The following is a 24,719-nucleotide window of genomic DNA, read 5'->3' on the forward strand; positions in this document are numbered from 1 at the left end:
AAAAAATCCCGGTACATTGAAGCAAAGGGGCAATTTACTGATAATGAATAATTTTATACAGTGAAATAAGCTGAAACTAGATTATGAAAAGTGAAGTCAACAAAACTAGAACAAGGCATTTGTATATTTAATGTGTGTGACTTACTATCATCTACTGTGTCATTGATGACTACGAGAGCTTCTGATGGTGTGGCTAGTCCAGACCCCATGGCTGAGCTGAGGTACACAATAAACGTCTCATTCCCTTCCATCTGGGGACTCGCTGTGTCGTCAACGATCGTCACACGACACACCTACAAGGAATGAAAGGTTAAGAACAGAGTACAATAAGCATGAAACAAAATCAATTACTCTAAGGTACACATCAAACGTCTCATTCCCTTCCATCTGTGGACTCGCTGTGTCATCAACGATCGTCACGCGACATACCTGTAGGAATGAAAGGTTGAGTACATGGTACAATGAAATGAATAAAAAACAAAGGCTCTTGTGACCACGTACAAACATACAAACTTTCTGAGCTTTACGTTAGACACCTTCTCTCTCTCCCTAGTGAAACCAACAATGGATAGAATATTGGTTCGAATCCTGGCCTGGTCAATCGTGAGCAAGACACTCTATCATAATTGCAATTTGCAACAACAGAACTAAGGTTTTGGGAATTATGTGGACTATTTCTTTCTCCCTTTGGTGACTGCTTTACTTCCTTCAAAACAAATCAACGGCTCAAGGAGGTTTTAGAAAATCCTAAAATCCGGTAAAAAACCTGAGAACTCACATGCCTGAATTCTACATTTTAGGAACATAATTAAATTTCATGAACAGTGACCAAAGATGTGAGTGTTCTTATGGGAGTTACGTATTAAACCCATAGACCAATCCGACAAAACAAAATTGGTAGCGCCCTCTTTTGACAAAACTTATCAACTGTGGTGTCTTTGTGCATAATCTAGTCACTGAAGACACCACAGCATAGACGCGCAGTGCTCAACACTTGCATGCCCGCATCGGTGTATATTTTCATCAAGAAAGTATAGTTTTAGAGTGACACTATTCTACCCACCTCGACAGTTTGCTGTGGTCCGAATGTGAGCTGGCTGGTACTGGGCACAAAGTCTGCCCCCGGTGCCGCAGAGGGCGGGGTGTTTGGTTTAACGGAGCACCATACCATGGAGGTATGAGAGAGATCACTGCCGTGTCTCGTCACCTCGATCTCTACAGTGCCGGCATTCTCGTTGAAAATGTACGTGTTGCGACTCAGAGAGACGACAGACTCTGGGTAAAATAAAAAATTCAAAATTTGTAAAGCTTTTTATTGATGAAAAACCATCATTGTTTAATTTGACAGATTACAAAATTCTTATTAGCACCATTATTTTCTGTCAAACATTTCATTTAGGAATGAGGTCATATTCAAGAAAACTGCTGACTTGGGTTGTTAAGATAAAAAAAAATAAGAAAAAAGTGTTAACATGCTGAAAATTGTGCAAAGGTTTTTAATATTAGAGCCCAGGTTTGTATTTGATACAATAAGATGGCCCGGCCCGTCTTAGGTGAAGGCTAAAGATAATAAAGACAGTTTGAAGAGAAAGAAGGTACATGTTCACATTCCTTACTGGGAAAGATTGTATGATGGTGGAAAACAAAATATTGGTAGGAGTTCCAAAGTGCAGCAGTATGAGGGGAAAAGCTGTTCAAATATCTCACAGAATTTCCCTGCCGAACAGATTCGTTGGTTAATAAATAAAATAATTTAGTTTGAACGCTTGTAGGACATACCATCGTTTGGTCCATCAATGATAACAGTAGCTCGAGATTTCTTGCCCAGTTTACTCCATAGTGACGGCATCGCCAAGGCAACCTCAAACTCTTCCTCCGCCTCAAACATAGCATCATCAATAATCTGAAATAAAGCCAGGCATTTCAACAAAAAGTGAGAAAATCTAAAGGGATGGAAGAACAGGAGTTTAGACCAGTACTACAGGGTCATGGCAAGTCTTAGTGTCTTAGAATTACTCAAGGTTTAAGAAACAGAAGCTGAACCACCGAGAAACTGTTGGCTATATACAGGCTCAGGCCATTTTTGAAACCACGGAATGTGAAAGCGGGATGTATTTATTTATTCGTCTATCTAGTGCTGTTTTCCTGTTTTGTTCTGTAATCTTGTAACGGGCACATCCGCCACAAGCCTTGGCTTTTAGGATGATGCCTCCATGTGATGTGAATGTGGAAATAAATGTTTTATTGATTGGGACACTCATATTCGAGACAAGTGAGAAAACAATGTTATATATTACTCTACACTTTGACAAGATTTTTGCGAGAGTGTGTTTTTACTGTTGCTTCTTCCCTGATCGTGACGATCTTGGTTTCACGTTTTTTGTATGCAAAAGTAATACCTATTAAAGGAGAGACGCTGTTGTGTGATAGGGGAAAGGACAAAACAAAACTGTGACCGGGCACAGGTCATAAGTGGTTACTGCATCGGACAAGAACATACAAAAGTGCATTACGGTTTCCATGGCTACCAGAGAGTGAGGACAAATTCTAGACCGACGTAACAGGCAGTTCATGGGCTGAAGATCTTTATCTGGCCAGAAACGCTTCAAGAAATCCTATTTTTGAATGTTGCTAACAAACCTTGACATCACATGAGGCCTTGTTGACTCCAGCAGGGAAGACCACTCTGAACTCGCTAGCCATTCCTCTGGTCTTATAGTCCGACCCTGACTCCAGACCGGTCAAGCTGCTACCGGTAGCAGTCCCAGGTATAGTGAAGCACACTGCGGACACACTACGACTGGAGTCGCCTACATGGGGAAAGAGCAGTGCATTTATGTTATACTCTAATCTTGAAAACATAGAATAAAATTTCTGGTAATACTAGGTGTGTGTCTACTTTGATTTTTGTTACCAGACATAAAACTTTCTGAAATCAGATAAAGTCTGATATTTCTCATCAGTGTGATATTTATTCTACAGCTATGGAGTAGATTTGTATGTTTTCCCTAAATGTTACTTTGCTTTTTTTGATCTTTTCATATTATGTTTTAGTGTGTGCCCGGTAACGCTCAGCTTGGCCTGCACGTTCTTGTCATAGAGAGACCGGCTTTGGCGGGACTTTCTTTTGGCTCAATGCTGCAGGTCTGGTTGTGGTTTCCCTCCTCTGATTTCTTCCCATTGTCTTTGTTTTTAAATGGTGTTATTAAATTATTGTTTGTTTAGCATTCACTGGATATGTACATGTATTGTTGTGTTTACATTGTCTCTGCTTGCGCCTTGAACATCTGTAAAGATTGATTTGGCGCATTACAAATACCTACTATTATTATTATTATTATTATTATTATTATTATTATTTGGGAATTTGAGAGTCTACCTACATTAGTTCTGAAAAGAATTATCTTGCTTAATAACTACTACCTAGGGATAGGTAGGAAATCGGGCAAACTACTACTTCTGCTCAATGGATTCAGGGGGACTTTTCATGATTAACATTATATAACAGCCGAGGAGTGAGTTAATTTGTTGATGACAAACTCTCCTTTTCAGAGAGCAGATAAGAGAGCCGGGTGATTTTGACCTACCTTTCCTTGAGACCGGCGCAAAGATGAATCCTGAGCTTTCATTGACGTGGAAGATAAGCTCATCAAACTCAATGCTCGGTTCTGTGGAAAAAAACAAAATTTGTTAAAAAAATACTAATTTGGCAGGCTTAAAGGCACTGGGGTCGATTTCATAAAGAGTTAGGACTAGTCCTAACTTAGGACTAGTCCTAGGGGATATACAAAACGTGTGGTTATCATATGTTAGGACGAGTAACTCGTCCTAACTCGACATAAGACTAGTCTCAACTCTTTGTGAAATCCACCCCTGGACACCTTTGGTAGTTGTCAAAGACCAGTATTCTCACTTGGTGTATCTCATCATATGCATAAAATAACAAAGCTGTGAAAATTTGAACTCAATTGGTCGTTGAAGTTGCAAGAGAATAAGGGAATAAAAAACACCCTTGAAGGAGCACCAAGGCCAAGACAACGGAGGTCATGACCTCTGTGGCTTCCTAGTAATTACAGGCCTGTTCAATAGACAGAAATAAAACACTCTAGATCTAACATACCATCTTCATCGTCCATGACGGTAACCAAGGCAGCCGACGGGTCGCCTAGCAACGCGTACGCAGGCATACTAAGCTCAACGATGAAGTCCTCTGGTCCTTCGTACAGCGTGTCGTCGTTAAGGAAGATGGTACATATCTTGGTTTCTTCTCTCTCTTCAAACTGGATCTGGACCGATTGTTCTTGGTAGTCATTCTGGCCGGGTTGATTGCCGCTAGAGGTGGCTGAGCCATGCTCGGTGCTGCACAGCACTATGGCATACTGCAAGATGGAGACAAATATAAAGAGAATGTGACCTATGTTTACATTCAAACCGCCCTCTGTTGACAAAACACTGTATACATCATGTTTCGCCGGGCAAAAAGACGCGTAGTCATGGTAAGATTGCATACACTTTCTAGCTGGCTGCCAAAACACAAAGGTTTTGCCCGGCGATATGCGCGCGAATCATGTTATGGTTTTCAAGTGACGTCAGAGGTCACATCGTCTATAATTGGACAAAGTTGACACCAGAGTTCTTTGAGTGGTCTCATCTCTAGAAATAGGATTTGACAGATGTTAACATTCATGACAAACTTGTGAAACTTTCACAAATACAGTCGACTCTCTTTATAACGTGATCACTGGGACTGGCTAAAATATCTCTTTATAACAGGGACTTTGACAGAGACAAGACACACACAAAGCAAAAATGAGATTCAGCACTTCAGAATGTATTCTTTACAAGCAGAACTTCTTTATGACAGTGCTCTTTGTAATGGGGTGTCACGGCCTAGTAGTCTAGAGCGGTCCACTCATGTTCTATAATGTATTTTGTTTTAGAATATTGTTAACCTCCCCAGGGTTATGGGGTGTGTTCCAGTTTGGAATAAAACATAATACAATACAATACAATATTATGTACAGAATGTGGGTTTAAAATCTGGCCTGGCCAGGTGCGACACTTGTGTCATCAAGCAAGACACTTTATCATAACTGCTACTCTCCACCCAGGAGTACAAATGGTATATCGGTGAGAGCTGGGAAGTAACCTGCGATTGACTGGCATCCTGTCCAGGTGGGGGTAGAAATATTCTCAGTTCATTGCCAAGGAAATCGAATATAAACACAGACCTGATGAGCCATATTGGCTTGGGACAAACTTTACTTTATTTTACTTTACAAAGCCACAAAGCCACGTAAAGTCAAGCAATCAGAAATTGAGCCAAACCAATCCAAGGAATTCATACATTTCTTAAACCTTACCTGATTGAGATTTCCACTGCGTGTCACTGGGACACTGATCACCCCAGCTTTCTCGCTGATGTTGTACGACCCCTTCTGAAAGTGAATCAAGGACCAGCGGATACGGAACACCGTGTCTAACACCGTGTTGGGTTTACTGTCAGCTACATCGAAGACAAACCTGTCCCCTAGCTCTGGCTCTGCACCGTAGTTCAGGATGTAACGGATCAGGCCGTTGTTGATGTCCTCTGTAAAGGGAACCAAACCGAAATAATGACTCAAAATATCTGTTGGCATTTTCTTTTTCACGTTTAAAAACCCCCCAAAAACGCAGAATTCAGCAGAAACGCGGAAGAGTTGCATGCCTGTATCAAACATTTTGAGAAACGGCTCAATCTGAAGTAACATAGTTTATGAAAAAGAGATAACTTCCACTCAAACATTAATAGATTTCATGCCTGAAGCCTTTTTTAGGCATCTAGAAGCACACACATTCGTGCAACAATGGTGTTTTTTCTTTCATTATTCTCTTGCAACTTTGATGACCAATTAAGTCAAAATTTTCACAAATTGTGTCATTAAGTGAGAATACTTGTCTCTGACAAATAGGTGTGCAGCCGTCGATTTCACCAAAGTCTTCTTAACTTAGGATTAATCTTAGGACTTAGGTTGAGTTCAGTTACGGTATCCATAGACATTAGGAAACATTGAACCCATCCTAAGTTAGGACGGGTTACTCGTCCTGACTCGAAACAGGATGAATCCTAGCATTTCGTGAAATCGGCTGCATTGCCTTTAATATTTCTCATAATCTTGCTGCCAATCACTCAAAACGTAAATCGTGCTTACCTTGTGTAAAGACAGTGATTGGTGTTCCTGGTGACAAGGTGGATTCCAGAATGCCGTGCTCAGGCTCCGATGTGATGGTATAGACTAAGAGATTATCCGTAGTGTCTGCATCCATTGTTACTAGCATCTTACTAGTAATCACTCCCATGGCCTGAACAAGAAATGCATAAGAAATGCATGTCAACTTTTTGACTCCCATAAATGGCCGACCGTGTTAGTCGACGAGGTAAAACGAAAACCACGCAATATTGAGGCATATTTGTGTAGATCATTGTGTTCTACTTTTACAACATCTTTCTAACCATATCAATTTTATAAAAAAATGGTTACAAACGCTTTTCAAAGACCAACTCGACCGATCCAAGGCAAGGTGTTCCTTTAAACAATTCAAATCCGTCTGGAAATAAATGATGATAGGTGCTTTGAGATGCCCGCATAAGCAGCATATCCAAACTAGTTTCTCATACATGTACTTTCTCCCTAAGCAGGCAAAAACAAGTATGTTTCCAGAAAAAAAAGTTGAAATGTCTCATCTCTTTTCACTGACCGTGTCATCAAGGTACTCCAAGTAGGACAGTCCCAGATTGGTGATGATTCTTGGTGTGCCGTCGTCAACGGGAAGAATAGTGATGTCAAATCGCTGTCGAAGAGAACATTCAAAACAAAAAGACAAGTGTTAGGGAAAGCAAGTGTGAACAGGTGTGTCTTGAGATGCTGCTGAAAGATGGAGATGTTATGTATTTCAGGGAGTGAATTCCAGAGCCTGGGTGCTGTAATGGAAAAAACCCTGTCCCCGTAGCTGGCTAGACGAGACCGGGGAACAAGGAGCATGTTGCTGGTGAATCTAAGACCTGGGGTCCATTTCACAAAGAGTTAGGACTAGTCCTAACTTAGGACTAGTCCAAGGAGATATACAAATTGCATGGATAGTCATAAGTTAGGATGAGTAACTGGTTCTTACTCGAGATAAGACTAGTCCTAACTCTTTGTGAAATCCACCCCTGGTCTTGTAGTACGTGGAGTCTACAGGTTTTGAATGTAGAGTGGGGCTAAACCTAATAGTCAGCTTTTCTGTTTGGCCCTAATTCCTACACAAGGCACTTATGTAGTAATGAGCTCTCATACCAAGCTTAGGCTGGTGATTTAGTAATAAGCTCTTGATGTCCCTGATTGGGCCCTATGCAGAAATGATCTATTCATATACCTGATTGGGGCCTAATTCCTACAGGGGGGCGCTTATGTAGTAATGAGCTCTCATACCAAGCTTAGGCTGGTGATTTAGTAATAAGCTCTTGATGTCCCTGATTGAGCCCTATGCAGAAATGATCTATTCATATACCTGATTGGGGCCTAATTCCTACAGGGGGCGCTTATGTAGTAATGAGCTCTCATACCAAGCTTAGGCTGGTGATTTAGTAATAAGCTCTTGATGTCCCTAATTGAGCCCTATGCAGAAATGATCTATTCATATACCTGATTGGGCACTTATTCCTACCTGGGGTGCTGATGTGGTACTCAGTTCCGTCCCTTGCTCTACCATGAACAGTGCATTGGTGCCGTCAGACACAGTGAACAAGAAGCTATCCTCCAGTGTGTTACTGCCGTCATGGTTATAGCTGATGCGGTTCTCATACAGGTCCGTCATAGTGAAGGTTAGGGTTGGCCCTCGTCGTACTTCATCAATCGTGCCGTGGCGAGGCGGTTGGAAGATGGTGAACATGATGGAATCAGCCTGTAGTATAAAGCAATCGATCCCAGTTACGAATTTAGAAGAATGGATTTATGTATAATTCTAACCTTACCCCCTATAGTCAGGTTGGTGTAGTGGTGCCTTGCCTTGACTTCTACCCCTGGGACCCTGGTTCTGCGAACTTTTAATTTTTTTTTCTGTTCTGAGAGTGTCCAATGGCTTAAACTGCAAATCAATCAAAGTTGCTAAGCAAAGTGTGATGTCACACTACAAATCACTATGGTAATACTGACATTTCAACTTATGAAGCTCAAGGCTTTGTTTAATCGAGCCCTGATTCAAATCCCATCTCCAGGGCCCAATGTCATAGCGCTGCTTAACAGTAAGCAAGTTTGCGTGCTTACTGTAGCAGAAAAATTTGCTTAAGCCTTAGCGTATTTCACAGGTTAGCAGAAAAATTGGGCGGCCATATTGCATGTTTACCGTGGATTTGCATTGTGGCGTCATTTATTTTCGTGCGGTAAGCACCGGAAGGTTAGCATGCCTTTTCGTGTGCTTACGGTTAGTAGCGCTATGAAATAGAAATTGCACAGTAAGCAAAAAATCGGCCGCTAAGCAGAGCTATGAAATTGGGCCCAGATGACCAATGCAAAGAGCCCCATTACTAAGCAGCTATTAATAATGACACAAGTTTGAACTGGATTTATATCTCACCGGTGTGTCCATGTCCTGGGCCTTGAGCTCAAACTCTGTGATAGCTTTGCGGACGCCTTCCTGGACCCGCATGCCAAAGTTGGTCACTAGAGGGAGTGAGTCATCCACCGGCGTCAGGGTAATGTAGAACGTCTGCGTAATCTGTTGAAGACAGTCTCACGTTATTAGTACAAATGCACATTTCTTGTTGACATCAAGAATGATTCTTTTATTTTCTAAACTTATTTTAAAGAGAGATTGTAACATCACACGGTCGGATGACCACTTCAAGGTGAGGGGTACATAAACTGATTTTTGTTGTCGACCCAAATCAACCAGAGCACATAGCACCCACTCATCGAACTGAAACAGGGTTACCCGCTTCACAGTCTGTGACGATGTTGACATGAGTATCATCCACTAGGAGCCAGGCTGGTAAAGCAGAATGCACTACCTTCCCAACTTGTTTACAAAGCATTTATGGTTAAGTGCCTTACTCAGCTCCTTTAAAGGCAGTGGACACTATCGGTAATTAGTCAAATAATTATTAGCATAAAACCTTACTTGGTGACGAGTAATGGGGAGAGGTTATTAGTATAAACCATTGTGAGAAACGGCTCCCTCTGAAATGACATAGTTTTTGAGAAAGAAGTAATATTCCTCGAATTTGAATTTCGAGACCTCAGATTTAAAATTTGAGGTCACGAAATCAAGCATCCGAATGCACACAACTTCGTGTGACAAGGGTGTTTTTTCTTTCATTATTGCCTCGCAACTTCGATGACCAATTGAGCTCGAATTTTCACAGGTTTGTTATTTTATGCATACGTTGAGATACACCAAGCGAGGAGAATGGTCTTAGACAATTACCAATAGTGTCCACGGTCTTTAAGAGTATACAGCCCTGGGCTGCTGTGGCACTCCAAAAGGCTTTTCCAAACCAAATATCAACCTCTACCCTTGCAGTTGCAATTGGCAATTATAGTAAGTAGAGTAAACTGTTTGAAAGGTTGGGGCACAACACTGACTCTAAACCCACCTCCCACAAGAGAATAACACATGGCTGATCTGCAGTGCTTTACGCATAGTGTATGCAGGATTTGAAACTTTGCATGGTGGAAATACGATATAGAAAGGTTTGCGGTAACACCATGTAATGACTATCTCTAATGAGTTGGGGTGGTTCTGAAAAGAACCGTTGGTTTCAACTCGACGTTTTGATCAGTATTCTCTGATCTTTCTGAAGAAAGCATAGTGTATGGGTAAAACCAAATAATACAACAGACTTACTTGGTTGGTTCCATCATCCACAGTGAACGTAAAGCTATCCATAGTGGCCTCCGTCTCACTGGTATGCACGTACTTCACCGTCTTGGACGCCAGGTCCGATTGAGTGAACTCAGTGATGGGAGCGTCGGGATTATCGGTGAACTCTAGCTGGCCGTAGGTCGGTCCGTTTGAGATAGAGTAGATGAGGTTGCCAGGGATGCTGTCCACGTCGGTGAAGGAGAGGATGTCGGTGGTGATGGACTTGGATGTACCTTCTGCTAGGGTCAGACCATGGTTGGCTAGGACCTGGGGAGGTACTCGGTCCTCTGAAATGATCAAAACAAGGTATTTGCAACTTAATACCCCATAACACTGAACTCGTTCTCACTCACTCTGGAAAAAATGTAGCTACATTTTGTAAATGGGCCTAAACTGTGTGCAAACGGAGTAGACGTTGTAGCAACTTTTGATACAGTCTGTTAACAAACTTCATGGAAGGGCTCGGATGGGTCTGATCATGATGGTGCTTCAGAGTCTGCTCAAAAATGTTGGCCGACCTTTCAGTTCTGCAATAGACCGGGTGGTAACGAAATCAAAAAGACGTTCTACACATGGAGATGCCAAACTTGGACCGAACTAGGGATTTGCTAGCTGTGGTGCGGTCGGACGTCATTCGGATGTACATGTACGTGTGCACAATAGACCGAGTCTGTAATAGTACTATAATCCCGTTCACAGACAGACCAAACTCATTCTAGCCAGACCAAACTCATTTTACTATTTTTTCAGGACGAGTACGAATGTTACTGAGAACGTACTTGGTGTGACCCAGCCTTAACGTCATACTGAGTGCAACACTTTTATGTCGGAAACTTACCGACTCGCAGCGAGGGCATCAAACTTACCAAGCACAGTGATGAGGAAGGATTGATCAATCAGCCCATTTCCCTCTGGGTCTGAGAGTGTGAACTTAAAGACAACGGTACCTGCAGCCTCTCTAGCGTCATGGACATACTGGATGTAACCTGAAATATTAAAAGAACATCAATAGTTAGTACCTTAAAAGACACTGGACACCTTTGATAATTGTCAAAGACCAGTCTTCTCACTTGGTGTATCTCAACATATGCATAAAATAACAAACCTGTGAAAATTTGAACACAATTGGTCGCGCAGTTGCAAGATAAAAAATTGAAGAAAAAAAAACACCCTTGTCACACAAAGTTGTGAGCTTTCATATGCTTGATTTCGAGACCTCAAATTCTAATTCTGAGGTCTCAAAATCAAATTCTTGGAAAATAACTTCTTAATCAAACACTACATTACTTCAGAAGGACCCGTTTCTCACAATGTTTATATCCCTGACGGCTCCCCATTACTCGTTACCAAGTAAGTTTTTATGCTAACAATTATTTTGAGTTATTACCAATAGTGTCCACTGCCTTTAAAGCTAGAAACTGTGGGATTTCAAACCAATCAATTTTTCCAATCTGATATAAAAGTAGCCGATACAACAAAACAATGCTTACTGCACTTTACATTGGTGCCCTGGTCATTTGGACAATAACATCCCTTTAATCTTTCTCAGCTCCCTGTGGAGTATACAGCCCCGAGCTACGATTTGGCGTTAGTGGCCTTTTATACACCATATCAACCTCTACCCTTGCAGGTACCCATTTCTACCCCTGGGTGAAGAGAAGCAATTATAGTAAAGCAACTTGCTCTAGGACACAAGTGCCATGACAGGGATTCGAACCCAAGACTTAAGCATCAGAACTTGAATTTGATGCTATTAACCACTCGGCCATGACATCCCCTAAGATCATCTAAACAAACAAACAAATAATTGACATACCATTATCTATATCACTCTGCGTGAAGCTGGACATCTCTCCGTTGACCCGGAGCCAGACTACACTCTGACCATTCCTTAGAAACTGGAGTTGACCCACGGTGGGGTCAGAGGTCACCGAATAAATCAACTCCATGTTCTGGGAGTCGACATCCTCTGCTCGCAGTTCAATATTGGTGATTGGCGTCGTGGAACCTGTAGTGAGAACGCAAACAAAAAGAGAAACATTAAAACAAACTTGCTTTTAGAAAAACTTGATATGGTATGCAAGGTCTACTTTGCGTTACTGTTTACTATTTTGTCTAACTGATTGAAGGGTTTGAGTACCTTTTTTGTAACGACACAAAACACAAACGTCCACAGATTTACATCAAACTTACTGTACATAGTTTAAAAATAATGGTGGAAGAAAGATTCCCTAAAAATATAACTTACTGAGGTGCTGTAGTTTTTGATAAATGAGTAAAACAATGTCTGGGAAACGGCTCTCCAAAAAACGTTGCTCTGTGGTTTTCACCTTTTTCTCAAAAACTTGAAAACTGATATAACATTCATCTTCATTCACAGTTAGCAAAAATAGAAAAATTCTGGTTCAAAATAAAGGTGTTATTTTCAGATCCCTTCCAAATACATCAAAGAAGTATTTTATTCCGCACGGAAACAACAGAAGTACAATAACATGTTGAACTCTTGCTTACCGATCTGAACCTGAAGCCCTCTATTGGCAGCAACCCTAGGCGTCTCGTCGTTAATCAATCCAATATGGACAGGCACCGAACCCAAGACCGTGTACAGTCCATCCGTAAGCGACACGCTAAACGTGTCCGTCTTCACCTCCGATCCATCGTGAATGTAAACGACCAACTCCTCCAGGACGTCACGCCACGAGAACGTGTCCCCGACGGTCAAGATGCGACCAAAGTGGAGCGGGTCTTCGACAAACTCACGCCGGCGCAGCGTGCCGCAGTTTGGGTACTCGGTGATGGTGAAGAGAAGGTCGTCGGCTGAGCTGTCGAGGTCACTGGCGTAGAGGGAGACATTGCTGATTACGATGCCATCATTCTCGGGTAGATAGAGGGTGTCCGTTATCAGCATTGGTTCTTCATCATTAACAAGCTGAGAAGTTTAAGAAACAGAAGAGTTAAACATCTTAACTTAATTTCTATGTACCTTTCATCTTCGAACACATGTGTTCACCACCACAATCATGGCTACACATTTTTTTTTTATCCATTTTATGTGTACATCTCAATTTTATTATTATATATATCAATTAACAGTAGCTGAACTCTACTAGCTGTCAATGATGAATAAGTGCTTGGGTTTGTCAAATACAAAATCTCACTGTTTATCTGCTGTTTATGTGGTGTCTTTGTAACAAAAAGTGTACCCATGATTGTGGCTGTGCTAATTTGCTTATTTCAAATTGGGGCAACAGATGAGTCAGCCTGGTTCATACTTCCTGTGAATGCAAAGCGAATTTGACGTCACAAGTCTGTTTTTTGCTTCAAATGCTGAGCAAGAGGTGTCTTGTGAATTATGCGGTGCAAATTTGTGACATCAACTGTCACTGCCATTGACACTTACTCCAGCGATGTAATCATCACTGTCATTGACAATTTCTCTGGTAATGTATTTGTAACTGTCATTGTAATTTTCTCTGGTAATGCAGTTGTCACAGTCATTGACACTGTCATTGTCATTGTCATTCTCTCACCTTAATGGAGATGTTGAAGCGATACTGTGGAGACTCATTCTCCCCGTCAGACACATGGAAGAGGAAGCCATCTTGGGTAGGCTCAATGTTTCTATGCACACTCTGCACATAGTAAATGGTGTTATCGATCAAGTCTTTTACCCGGAAGATCGTGATGGGAATGTCAACGTTGGGTTGCTCAGAGCCAATAGCTGTTTTGGATGAAAGAAAATTGCACGAGTTGCATGAGTTTACCTGCATACAGTTTACGTCAGTTCTGTAAAATAAAGTGCTACAATGCTACAGCTAGTATACTAGTGCTATGGTTAAAACTATGACTCCCGAGGTGTTCCCCGGAGCATTCAATTTTCCCGAGGCGAAGCCGAGAGGAAATGGAACATTTGGGGGATCACCGAGGGAGTCATAGTTTTAACCATTGCATGAGTAAAAGCAGTCGATATTTGTTTTATAACACCCCAAACATTTCTAAGTTACAGACATGAATGCTACAATCCACGGACGAGGCGAATGCAGATTGCGAAACTGTTACTGTGCTGCATGCATGTAGTGTCATGTATTCCCAAATGGTTACAGAATATTAATTTATCATCCTCGTACACGCAACGGTGTTTGGGTACTGCACGCCGTGTGATAGTCTTCGGACTAGCGCACGGCAAACCGATGCACTATCACACGGCCGTTGTCTAGTAAAATTAAGACATATCATGTGACGCGCTCTAAACCAATGAAAAGGCATAATATTGGTAAGGGGTGATATAATATTATTTACACACTTCTATGCCATACCTGTTTTGATGTTCTCCAGGAAACCAAAACTCGGCCCTGCATCAATAATGACCATGAGCTGGTTTAGTCTGGTGTCAAGATCAGTGGCTCTTATGTCAGCAGTTGAGATTAGTTCCCGCGCTCCTTCCACCAACTGTGTACAAATTAGGTATACACATTAAAACATCTGTATATTTATTGGTGTGGAAATGAAGCCACTGTGAAAAAGTTTTTGTGATTCTTGGTGTGTCAATATGGTATTTTCTCAAAAGAATTTTTGATCTCCTTGCTTTGTAAAGCCCCAAGCACACCGTCCTCGTTCTCACAGACAGACCAAACTCTGCCTGCCTTCTTACCTTAATGCCGTCACCACGAATTGTAACAGATGGAGGTTGATCGTTAACAGGTGTAACAGTCACAGTGAAAACCTGCTTAACGAGCATGTTACCACTAGCGTCAGTCACATTAAAGAACAGTAGATCTGTGATGGCCTGGCTGCCTATTTCTCCTTCGGCAACATATCTGCATTGGAGGAAAATCAGACAAATTATTTAGGTGTCAATGAATGTCCTTTTTGTGATGTTAAACAAATGCAGGGCCCAATTTCATGGCTCTGCTTACCGTTAGCACAAAATCGGCGCTTACGGAAGCAGGGATTTCTGTGCTTACAGCAAACGTGTTTCACGGGTTAGCGGCGAATTTTGGCTTCTGCGCGTGCGTACTTCACATTACTAGGTATTCTATGCTTACAAGGCTAGCGCAGAAATTCGGCGCTTGCACGTAAGCGGGGAATCGTGTTCGTAAGCGCAGAATTCAGCGGTAAGCAGAGCCATGAAATTGGGCCCAGATCTTTACATGGGCATACATGATCAACCGGGAATGGGAGGTATGTTGAAGTGATGGTATTTCATTTCAATTGATTATCATCTTGAAGCCAAAATTTGATTTAAAATCAGTAGTTAGCAATATTATTGTTAAGACAGTAAGAAACTTTTCAGGGTTTAGCATGAAATTTTTGCTCAAGCGTGTGCGTATGCCTATGCAAGCGCAGGTATTCGCGCTTGCACAGGAAACGATAATGGTGATCGTAAGCACAGAATTCGGCGGTAAGAAGAGCTATGAAACTGGGCAAGCATGTTCTGAACCCCTAAGCCATGGAACCCTAAATGCCCTAAATATATTTATATAGGTAACTGCGCAATATAAATGTCCGTTTTATTATTTATTTATTATTATTCTCATCCTTGAGTTTCTTCGTCTGGTGTGAATCTCCTTATTACCTGATATCATAGTCATTCATAGCCGTCTGAACAAAAGACCCGCCACGAGGGATGTCCTGGAAGAAGTTTCCAGCGATACGTTTCTGCAGCCTCCCGCTCCGAGGCAGCGTATCCAACGTCAGCACGATCTCCGAGTCAATCGAGTCATCATCCTCGAACGATAACTCATCTCGTGTCACCGTCACGATGTTGTTCTCGGGCACGAGGAGCGAGAGTGTTGACCCTGGACGCACGTAGGGAATCTTGGTGTCCGTGTACGTGACGACGACGGCTACGATGATGTTGGCGGTGTGGGTACCGTCGGTGACAGATACTTCAAAGCTGTCATGCTCGGTCTGTGAGTTGTCGTGGATGTAGTGGAATTTGTTGTTGAAAAGATCGGAGTAAGTGAACTCATCGCCTGAGAAGGAAAAAACGTGAAACAAAAAATTAAAAATTAGAAATATCTGCTACTTCTTTTCAATTCAAGACTTCTTTGAAAGTCAAGCTTTTGCGTACTTTGAATATTAAGTCAAGTGATAAACCGCAAGATAAACTGACTGGGTTTCTTTCAAATAATGAAATCTGGAGTTTGTTGGTCCAAACCCTGCTCTTGCAAATTTTTCTTTGCTCAACCCAAAATTCTTTGAATAAGTCATAAGTTTTAAAAGTGACCACAGTGCAAATGTCCATCCTTACTGTGCTCGAGTTCTTGTTATTTTGTTTTGTTATACGATATGTGCCACAAAAGAGATCCTCTCAGGACTAAAACAAGATTTTATAAAACAGTTGTCTTGTTGTTTCTGGTAACCAAGGGAACCTTAACAGCAACTACCTGTCACCCTCCAAGATACCTCGGACTCTCCAAAAACTTACCCACTCTGATTTGGTGGAATCCATTCTTCACTATATTCCCATACTCTGGAGCACCAGTAATGGAATACAACAAGTCTTCCACAGGGGTGTCCACGTCTGTAATATCCGTCAGTAAACCGCGCAGATGCTTCAGGCCACCGCGAGAGACCTCCAGGGTCGGGTATGGATTCCCAAAGATGGGCGGGGCATTGTTATTAGGGAGGATGAAGATGGTGAACTGTTTGGGACCGACTAGGTTGCCACCTGGAACACTGTCAGTGACTGTTGGGCACAAAACAAAAAGGATTAAAAAAAGGATTGCAAAAAAATTGGTTGTTATACCTTGATTAGAAATACTTCATTTTATGCAAGGGGGTAACCCACAAGGTGTTTTATCTATACAAAGATATGGATTTTTAAATCCTTCTGCATTGTTTTTTGTGCAATTTTTGTATATTTGTAACTTTGTAATTTTTTTAAAATTTGTAGTGTTTTTAAACGCGTGCAAGCAATGGAAATTCTTCTTTTTGAAGAGTAATTAAGTTTCTTATGTCTTCTTCAAAAACTTGGCATACTCGTCTTAAACAATAAAACAAAATAGTTGTGTTAGTCTGCTAGATAAAATTAAGGAGATAGTGGTACAGGCATGTAACATTGCTCAGAGGGGAACATTAGTGATGTACCTCTTAAAGTGGCCGTCCAGCCTTTTCAATTGAGCAATATCTCTTAAATAAAAAAATTTAAAAAATTAGAACCACAATTGTTTAGTGCAGCCTTTGACTCAACAAATGATCTCATCTAAACCTGTCTCAGCTAAGACTAACCTGTGAAATAGAAGATGTACGACTGTGAATCCTCTCCCAGTTTGACATTAGGAGGGCGGTATACAATCTTCTCTGCGTTGATGTCAGCCTGCGTAAACAAGTCCAGTGCCTGAAAGGGTCTGTCGACATACTCAATACTGCCTCCACCATTCTACAAGAAGAAACGTAACCGAAAAATACCATATTAGTTCAATTTAAAAGCAGTGGACACTATTGGTAATTACTCAAAACAGTTATTAGCATAAAACCTTTCTTGGTGACGAGTAATGGGGAGAGGTTGATGGTATAAAACATTGTGAGAAACGGCTTCCTCTGAAGTGCCATAGTTTTCGAGAAAGAAGTAATTTTCCACAAATTTGGTTTTGAGACCTCAGATTTAGAACTTGAGGTCTCAAAATTATTGTTTATACTTCATGCATTGTCACAGGGTGTTGTTTCGCTTTAAAGTACAGGGGAGATTTCATACCGGAAGTGGTCGAGTGATGTTGTAGACTAGATCCGGATCTGGACTGTCTACATCTGTGTAGGCCAGGTAGTTATTGGTGATTGCTGTCACTGTGCCCTCCAACACCTGAAAGAAAAGAAGTCAAAAACATATTTACTTGAAGCTTTGGATGGTGCGGATCATAGGAAAAACAATAGTTGTACCATTAAAGGAACACGTTGCCTTGGATCAGTCGAGTTGGTCTGTGAAAAGCGTTTGTAACCGTTTGTTAGAAAGTGCATATGTCCAGTAAACATTTTCAGAAACAAGCCCTGTTGTCTTGTGGATTTTCCCTCCTAATTCGAGCCCTAATGACCGTACATATAAACCAAATCAAGGTACACCTACCAATAGCGTCAGAGGTTCCACAAGTCCAGTCACTAACTTCGGTGGCTCATCGTTACTTGGAAGCACCTCAATATTAAAAGCTTGATCACTCAAAACGTTGTCTGCTGTATCCGCAATCTATACAGGTAATAAATTGATCATAAAAACAATCAAATTGATTCCTCATTTTCCAAAAGATTTGTTTCTTAAAAAGTCACATCCCTTTAAAGTGATGTTGAATCATCCACGGGGAAGAAAAGTTTTCAGATCGCAGCACCAAGGCTTTGGAACTCCCCACCTAAAACTGTGAAACTTTCAAATTCACTTGCCATATTCGTTTACAGTTCAAGATCCTACATGCACAAAGAGGCATTTTGCTAACTCTATTTTTCTACTCATTTGATGCTACATGTACCTGCTTCCAATGTTTTGGGATATTTTTGCAGAATAGCGCCAACAGTGCCACTCGGCGGCGGACACCAACACTTTAAAAGTTTCCATTATTATTGTTGTTACTATTCTGTATTATATAACACCCAAGCAGATCCTTGCCATTTGATTGGAGGATTGTCCGTCACGTGATAGCAAATAAAACTACCATTGCACGCTGAGTCACTCATCGTGCTTTTTCGTTCTATCCGAAAAGTACCAATGGTACTTTTCGGATGGAACGAAAAAGCTGAGTAAAAACATCACTGCGTGCGCGTGTCAGTGTTACTGCAAGGCATATTTATTAGTATACTTATTAGTAAAATTACTATAGCCTTCGGCATCTGCGTGTCTCAAAATAGCTGTACAGAACGCACATTGTGACTGGTGAATCCAACAGGCCGACCCAAAGAGAAACGGGTGTAATTTCACAATTAAAAATTGTAGGCCTACGCTTTGTTTGTTTTGAAAGTTGTATCTTTCAATCAAAATGACAAAGATCTACTTGGATGTTATATAAAACAAATAATGAATGTTTTTCATTCGTGCAATGTTGCAAAATTTTCATTCGTTGAAAGCTGGAATGTTCCATTCAACTCGGCTCTGCCTCGTTGAATAGATCATTCCATCTTTCAACTCATGAACATATTCGCACCATTGCACTCATAGACATTCATTATGTGTATACTATTTACCTCAAACATGAAGTAGTCGCTGGTAACTTCTCCCCCGGAGTGTCTGTAGTAGACTCGGCCTTGGTCTATATCCTCCTGAGCAAAGTGCTTCAATGGTTGCATCATGAAGCCATTCTCCATGTCTTCCCATCCAACGGGAAGGCCCGAACCAGGGACGGGTAACACCATCACAATCTCACCTAGTGTTAAGAAGCAGTCGAGAGTAAGTAGCAAGCAAAACAACTTTCCATTCTTAGTTAGTAGTAAGTTTTATTTTGTATTATTACTAAAACAAAGTGTAAAGTGCTTTAATGGCTGCATCATGAAGCCATTCTCCATGTCTTCCCATCCAACGGGAAGGCCCGAATCAGGAACTAGTAAAACCATCACAATCTCAGCTATTGTGGAGTATTAATCAATGTTAGGAGCACTGGACTCAAGCTCTGGTTGTTCTGATCAGCAGAGCGTAAGTTTGAGTCCAGTCGTGACACTTGTGTCCTGAAGCAAGACACTAAACTGTAATTGTTGCATCTTTCGGATGGGACGTAAACTGTTGGTCCCATGTGTACGTAAAAGAACCCAGTGCACTTATCCAAAAGAGAAGGGATTTGCCCCGGTGTTCCTGGTTTGATTGGCTGCATATTGCACCACAGCCCTGCGTAAACCGTAACATAGTGCTTCATGTAAAAAGGAGGTCTTATAATTCAAAGGCAGTCCCACATACCTTGCAGAAAAATACTGAATGTTGAAGCATCTTGAGCATCACTGAGTGACGGATCTGAGCGCTTTATAAGAAGCCACTATTATTATTTATTATGATTAGCCTGATGGACAGTTCTATGAGCTTGGGAACAAGCGGTAGTTGAAAACTTACCACTTCGAGGGTTACCGTTGGGCGGGGTGAGCGTATACATGAGTTCATTGTTCGGAGAGTCCACGTCGAATGCTTTGAGATGATCCGAGGTGATTGGTATTAATTCACCCTCTCTGACGCGCATTAAGACGTTGTTGATCAGAATGGGGCCTTTGTTATCCTGAAAAAAAATAAACATACATGTGGTCACAAGAGGGCTGTGTATTTATGGTAATATTTGGTGTAGTACATGAAACAAAGCTAAAACGTAAATTTGAGCGATGCCCAATGTCATTGACCATATATGGAAGTATGAACAGGGTTTCAAGTTATTTCTTGCATACATGTAGTAAGTGAGGTAATTTTGTATGGGGAGCCTTACGAGCGTTGGAATGTTTGGGGTTCAGATCCATCCAGCAACAATTTTCTCTCGTTTGGATTTTGGTATTTGGGAGAACCCGGCTTTGTGACACATAGGGCTCAGTACATGTAGGTCGGTGTTTCTAGCTTCAATATAAAGGGTAAACCCCGGTTCATACTTCATGTGAATGCGATTGCAATACAAATTTTTAAAATCTCAAGGCTGTTTTCACAAAGAATGTTTCGCAGGAGTTCAGCACAAGTCAACTGGTGCGAATTATTCGTTGCGAATTTGTGACTTCAAATTTGTAACTTCAAATTTGTAGGAAGTATGAACTGAGCTTTAGTTACGGCATGTAAGCGTCTTTACTTTGAAAATGACAACAGTACAAAACTCATCGTAAGATGTGACACTGCCTTTGGTGAAATCAAGATTTGCTCCTCAATTGCAAAGGGTCTTTAATAACAGTAATAGTAACACCATTTATATAGCGTCTTTTCCTAAGGTTGCAAAGCGCTCAGAGAATGACAGGCAAAAACAACAATGGGCATGCTGCTCAATTCTATTTTCATTCAGATAGGGTTCGATTTGAAATCGTTTGGAGAAAAATAATTTAAGGTTTACTTACATTTGGATTAATCTGAATGTAGAAGAGAACATTGATAACATTGTGTCCATCCGTCACTTGGAAGACAACCGCATCAAACTGTGTCTCACTCCCGTCATGAACGTAGCGGATATTCCCCGCGATCAGGTCATTCAACGGGAAGGTCTTCAGCCGCGACCTGTCCGGGAACTTCACCAGTCGACCGTGGCGCGGCCCCTCAATAGCTGTTATCGTCACCATTTCCGGGTTGTCGTCATCGCGAATATGCAAGTTTAAATCCGAGGCGATACTTCCCATCTCTCCCTCCTCCACAATGAGAGGTCGGTTGCGGGTCACGTACGGCGGCATCGGCGAAACAACGATGATGCTAATGTCCTCGGTTGGCGAGTCGAACTGGCGGTCGTTGACTTTCACTGTGAAGAACCCCATCAAGTCCTCCTTCCGGTTGTGGACGAAGCGGACACTCCCTTCTTCAAATTGTGGGAAGGTGAAGAAGTCCCCGGATCTCAAGGTAATATCAACGCCCCTCTCGATCTTGATGAGCTCTCCGTTGGTGGGTGAGCTCATCAGGTAGATGATGAGGTTGTGGCTGGCGGTGTCGTGGTCGTAGGCTGTGAAGAAGGAGGTGTCCAGGATGGTTGTGCCGCCGATGTCACTGTTCAAGGAACCATTGATGTAGAGAGACGGAGGGTACAGATTGGCTGGAAATCAAAACAAAAGCTTAGGTTAATGTAGATGTTGGATTTGAAATTCTTTTTTTAAAAACTCAATGATGGTCTCGGGTAGGATTGATCTCACACATTTTAGGAGCTCATTCATTGCACTTCACCCAGAGACAAGAGACCAGGGACCGATTTCGCAAAGATCTAAGATTGATCGTACCTTCAAATCAATCGCAGTTGCTGTGAAAATGGTGATGTCACAATACAAATTACTATGGTGATACTGAAAAATTGTCTTGTGATGAATTTTATTGCTTTGTGAAATCGGCCCCAGGGCCCAACTTCATGTCTCTGCTTACCATAAGTAAAGAATCCACACTTACAGAAGCATGGAACTCCCCATTTAAGCTAGTGTATTTCACAGGTTAGCAGGGACTTTTTGCTTGTGCACTTACTAGGCAATTTGAGCTTACAAAGCTAGTGCAAACATTCTGCGCTAAGCGGAGAATGGTGACCACAAGTAAACAAATTTACGGTCAGCAGAGCCGTGCAACAGACCGATCCATTAGGCTCCGCCCACGGCGCACGTGTGAGCAAGAATAGGTACGCTTCTCCAATGCCATTCTGCCGAACTATACTGCGCGTGCCAAGCGCACGCATGTCAGACTTTAGTGTCAGACTTTGGTTGTGCAATGGGTTGTGATTGGTCAATACGCACTGGGGAGGAGCTTAATGGAACGGTCTATTGGGCCTTGCTCTAAACTCCAAACGTCATTGGAAACTATTGGAGGCTGTTAGAAAAATCCAAAAATCTAGGCTTAGGTTAACGGGACTCACCTTCACATAGATTGATGATGGGGTCTGGGAAGTAGCCGGAGGGACACTCTAAGACACAGCTACCCTGAAGTAGATAAGATCCTGAGGCACAATTACTGCATTGGTCTGGTGTACTACACTCTAGACAGCTCCACGGACACTCTGGGGACAAACACAAAATCAATTTTTTGTTAAATACTCAAAGTTGAAAATATCAAAGTCTCTCAAATTAAAGTAGAAACATTATTAGCTGCTGCTAAACCAGAAGAGGGAGAAACTTACTCGTCTCCCTCTTCCCACCTCTGAATTTGTCTTTTGTGTTTCCCATTTCTTATGGTCAAACCTGCCCCTTCTCTCTACCCTCTTCGTCTCCTACATGTATTTCATGTTCACCCATTGCTTTTTTAGTGCGCTTTGTTCATTTCTGTCCGCTAGACTGTTTCTATAAACACAAGTATACCTTTTTTTGGTGTGTTGTGTTGTGTCGTCATAAAGCCTGTAAGCACAAAAATTGTGTCGGGGGGGGGGGAGGTGGGGCAGGAAATCAGCCGGGACTACTATTTTCTTTCAGTGGATCAAGGGGACTTTCGTTATAAGCTTAATTTCTTTGGAACATATTCTTTCAGTAGATCGAGGGAACTTCTCGTTTTTATCTTCACCACCTTAGAGACTGAAGAGTATTTGAGATGCTGGTCGTTTGTGAGGGGTTAAGAGGTTTCAGTGTAGAGTCAGTCACTGCTCTGATTAGTTTTTCAGTTTGACTCAATTGCTTACCTCTGCAGACATGTCTAGTGTAGTCGCTGTAGTACGTGATACCACAGTTAGAGACGCACTCATCCCCCAGTAGGAGCTGAGGAGGCTGGCATGACATACATACCCCTGGACTACTGCAGGTCTTACAATCCTCACCACATTCTGATACAATAAAGAAAGAGATTGAGCTTTAATTACTAAGATATTACCAGATGCCGTAGCCGAGCAGTTCAGACCAACGGAGTCAAGATTTTCGGACTACAATTTCACTTTTTTAAATTTTGTGGTTTTGCTATACTTTGACCCTGTGTCATGTCAATTTTTATAGTGTGCGTTTTGCGGTCGCAGAGGGGATCGTACCTTTTTTTTCAATTTTGTCTCTTTTTTTTATCAGAAATGGGGTTGATTTACTCTGGGTCCGCCTGTCGCTTATTATTTTGTATTTTATTCTGTGTAATACGATTGCTTGTATTGAAATGTTTTTACTAATTTCTTGCTACTTTTTTAACTCTTGTGTAATTTTAAAAAAACATATTGCTATTTTTGTCATGTTTTTTAATCCTGCATTTTAATGTTTTTCTTAACTGTACAGCGCTTTGAAACAGTGTTAAAGGGCTTTATAAATGCATTTAAGTTAAGTTAAGTTAACCTAAGCTCTTGTGTTTCTGATCAGCAGGGCCCAATTTCATAAAGCCTGTGAGCACAAAGACTTGCTAAGCACAGAAAACTATTGCTTAACAGAAACAGGTTACAGGTTTATGGTTTATTGTTTCTGATGGATTAAAAGGACTGCATAAGTAATCAATTAAATTTGTATTTGTTCCTGCCGATGAGACTAAAATTAGTAATTAATTAAGTAACTCTAAATGCAAGTCGAAATGAGCAAATAAGTGACCCCTGACCTTTGCATTCTCCAACATACTCGTAGTAGCCTTCCTCACAAGCTGAGACACACGATCCATCTTTCAGCATGAGACTCTCCATACACCGAGTACAGTCACTGGCAGTGGGACCGCTACAAGCGTTACAACTCCAGTCACACTCTGTCACGTAACCAAAAAAAAAACAGTCAATGGAACAGTGTGTCCGGCTGGCTAGATGCCAGTTTTAAAACATCTAAGGACCAGTCAAAATTCCCTGGCTGGCTAATTCAATGTTCAAAAGGATCCCTATTTCATTTGAATTATTGACAAGTGAAAAATACGACAGACTAGAAAAATAACTAGCTAGCTGGCCCTACTGCAAACCCAGTCTCTACAGAAATTAAAGACAAACCTTGGTGGAATGTTGAATACAAAAGAGCACAATGAAGTGATTCCAAAAGCCAAGTCCCAAATTGCGACTGTGGCTGTTGCTGTGGATTCCTATACTTCCATGCAAGTGATCATGCCATAGCCACTAATTTGACATGGCTTTACAATCTATTGCACCTCAGTTATGTTTAAATACCAGTGCTTGATCTTGAGAACAAGGTGGGAATTTCAATCTAAAAATGTAATTGTTTCAAAATCGCAGTACCATATGAACAATTATGAAAACAAGTAGTAATTTAATAAAAGGATAACAATACCAACTGCAATTTACACATTTTAAACATGGCATGTCACAATGTTTATACTTGTAGCATGACTTAATAAC

At 41.4% G+C, this 24,719-nt stretch overlaps 1 protein-coding gene across 1 annotated transcript in view; it reads right to left on the bottom strand.

Annotated features, from left to right (window-relative positions):
- LOC117303954 (extracellular matrix protein FRAS1-like) overlaps nt 1-24,719 on the bottom strand; it is a 90,179-nt gene that overhangs the window by 16,458 nt on the left and 49,002 nt on the right. Inside the window, exons 23-51 of the mRNA XM_033788423.1 lie at nt 23,984-24,124; nt 23,103-23,243; nt 22,350-22,490; nt 20,872-21,551; nt 19,904-20,063; nt 19,051-19,229; nt 17,948-18,064; nt 17,582-17,686; nt 17,116-17,266; nt 16,313-16,573; nt 15,458-15,857; nt 14,534-14,699; nt 14,199-14,331; nt 13,413-13,603; nt 12,394-12,811; nt 11,699-11,890; nt 10,749-10,868; nt 9,865-10,169; nt 8,596-8,736; nt 7,687-7,923; nt 6,739-6,831; nt 6,192-6,342; nt 5,364-5,590; nt 4,121-4,379; nt 3,588-3,668; nt 2,641-2,810; nt 1,780-1,903; nt 1,064-1,275; nt 146-293 (exon numbers count right to left, since the gene is read on the bottom strand). Of these exons, the coding sequence (XP_033644314.1) occupies nt 146-293; nt 1,064-1,275; nt 1,780-1,903; nt 2,641-2,810; nt 3,588-3,668; nt 4,121-4,379; nt 5,364-5,590; nt 6,192-6,342; nt 6,739-6,831; nt 7,687-7,923; nt 8,596-8,736; nt 9,865-10,169; nt 10,749-10,868; nt 11,699-11,890; nt 12,394-12,811; nt 13,413-13,603; nt 14,199-14,331; nt 14,534-14,699; nt 15,458-15,857; nt 16,313-16,573; nt 17,116-17,266; nt 17,582-17,686; nt 17,948-18,064; nt 19,051-19,229; nt 19,904-20,063; nt 20,872-21,551; nt 22,350-22,490; nt 23,103-23,243; nt 23,984-24,124 (5,844 nt within the window). The remainder of the gene's footprint in view (nt 1-145; nt 294-1,063; nt 1,276-1,779; nt 1,904-2,640; nt 2,811-3,587; nt 3,669-4,120; nt 4,380-5,363; nt 5,591-6,191; nt 6,343-6,738; nt 6,832-7,686; nt 7,924-8,595; nt 8,737-9,864; nt 10,170-10,748; nt 10,869-11,698; nt 11,891-12,393; nt 12,812-13,412; nt 13,604-14,198; nt 14,332-14,533; nt 14,700-15,457; nt 15,858-16,312; nt 16,574-17,115; nt 17,267-17,581; nt 17,687-17,947; nt 18,065-19,050; nt 19,230-19,903; nt 20,064-20,871; nt 21,552-22,349; nt 22,491-23,102; nt 23,244-23,983; nt 24,125-24,719) is intronic.

Source organism: Asterias rubens, chromosome 20, assembly GCF_902459465.1.
Source record: "Asterias rubens chromosome 20, eAstRub1.3, whole genome shotgun sequence".
Lineage (NCBI taxonomy): Eukaryota > Metazoa > Echinodermata > Asteroidea > Forcipulatida > Asteriidae > Asterias > Asterias rubens.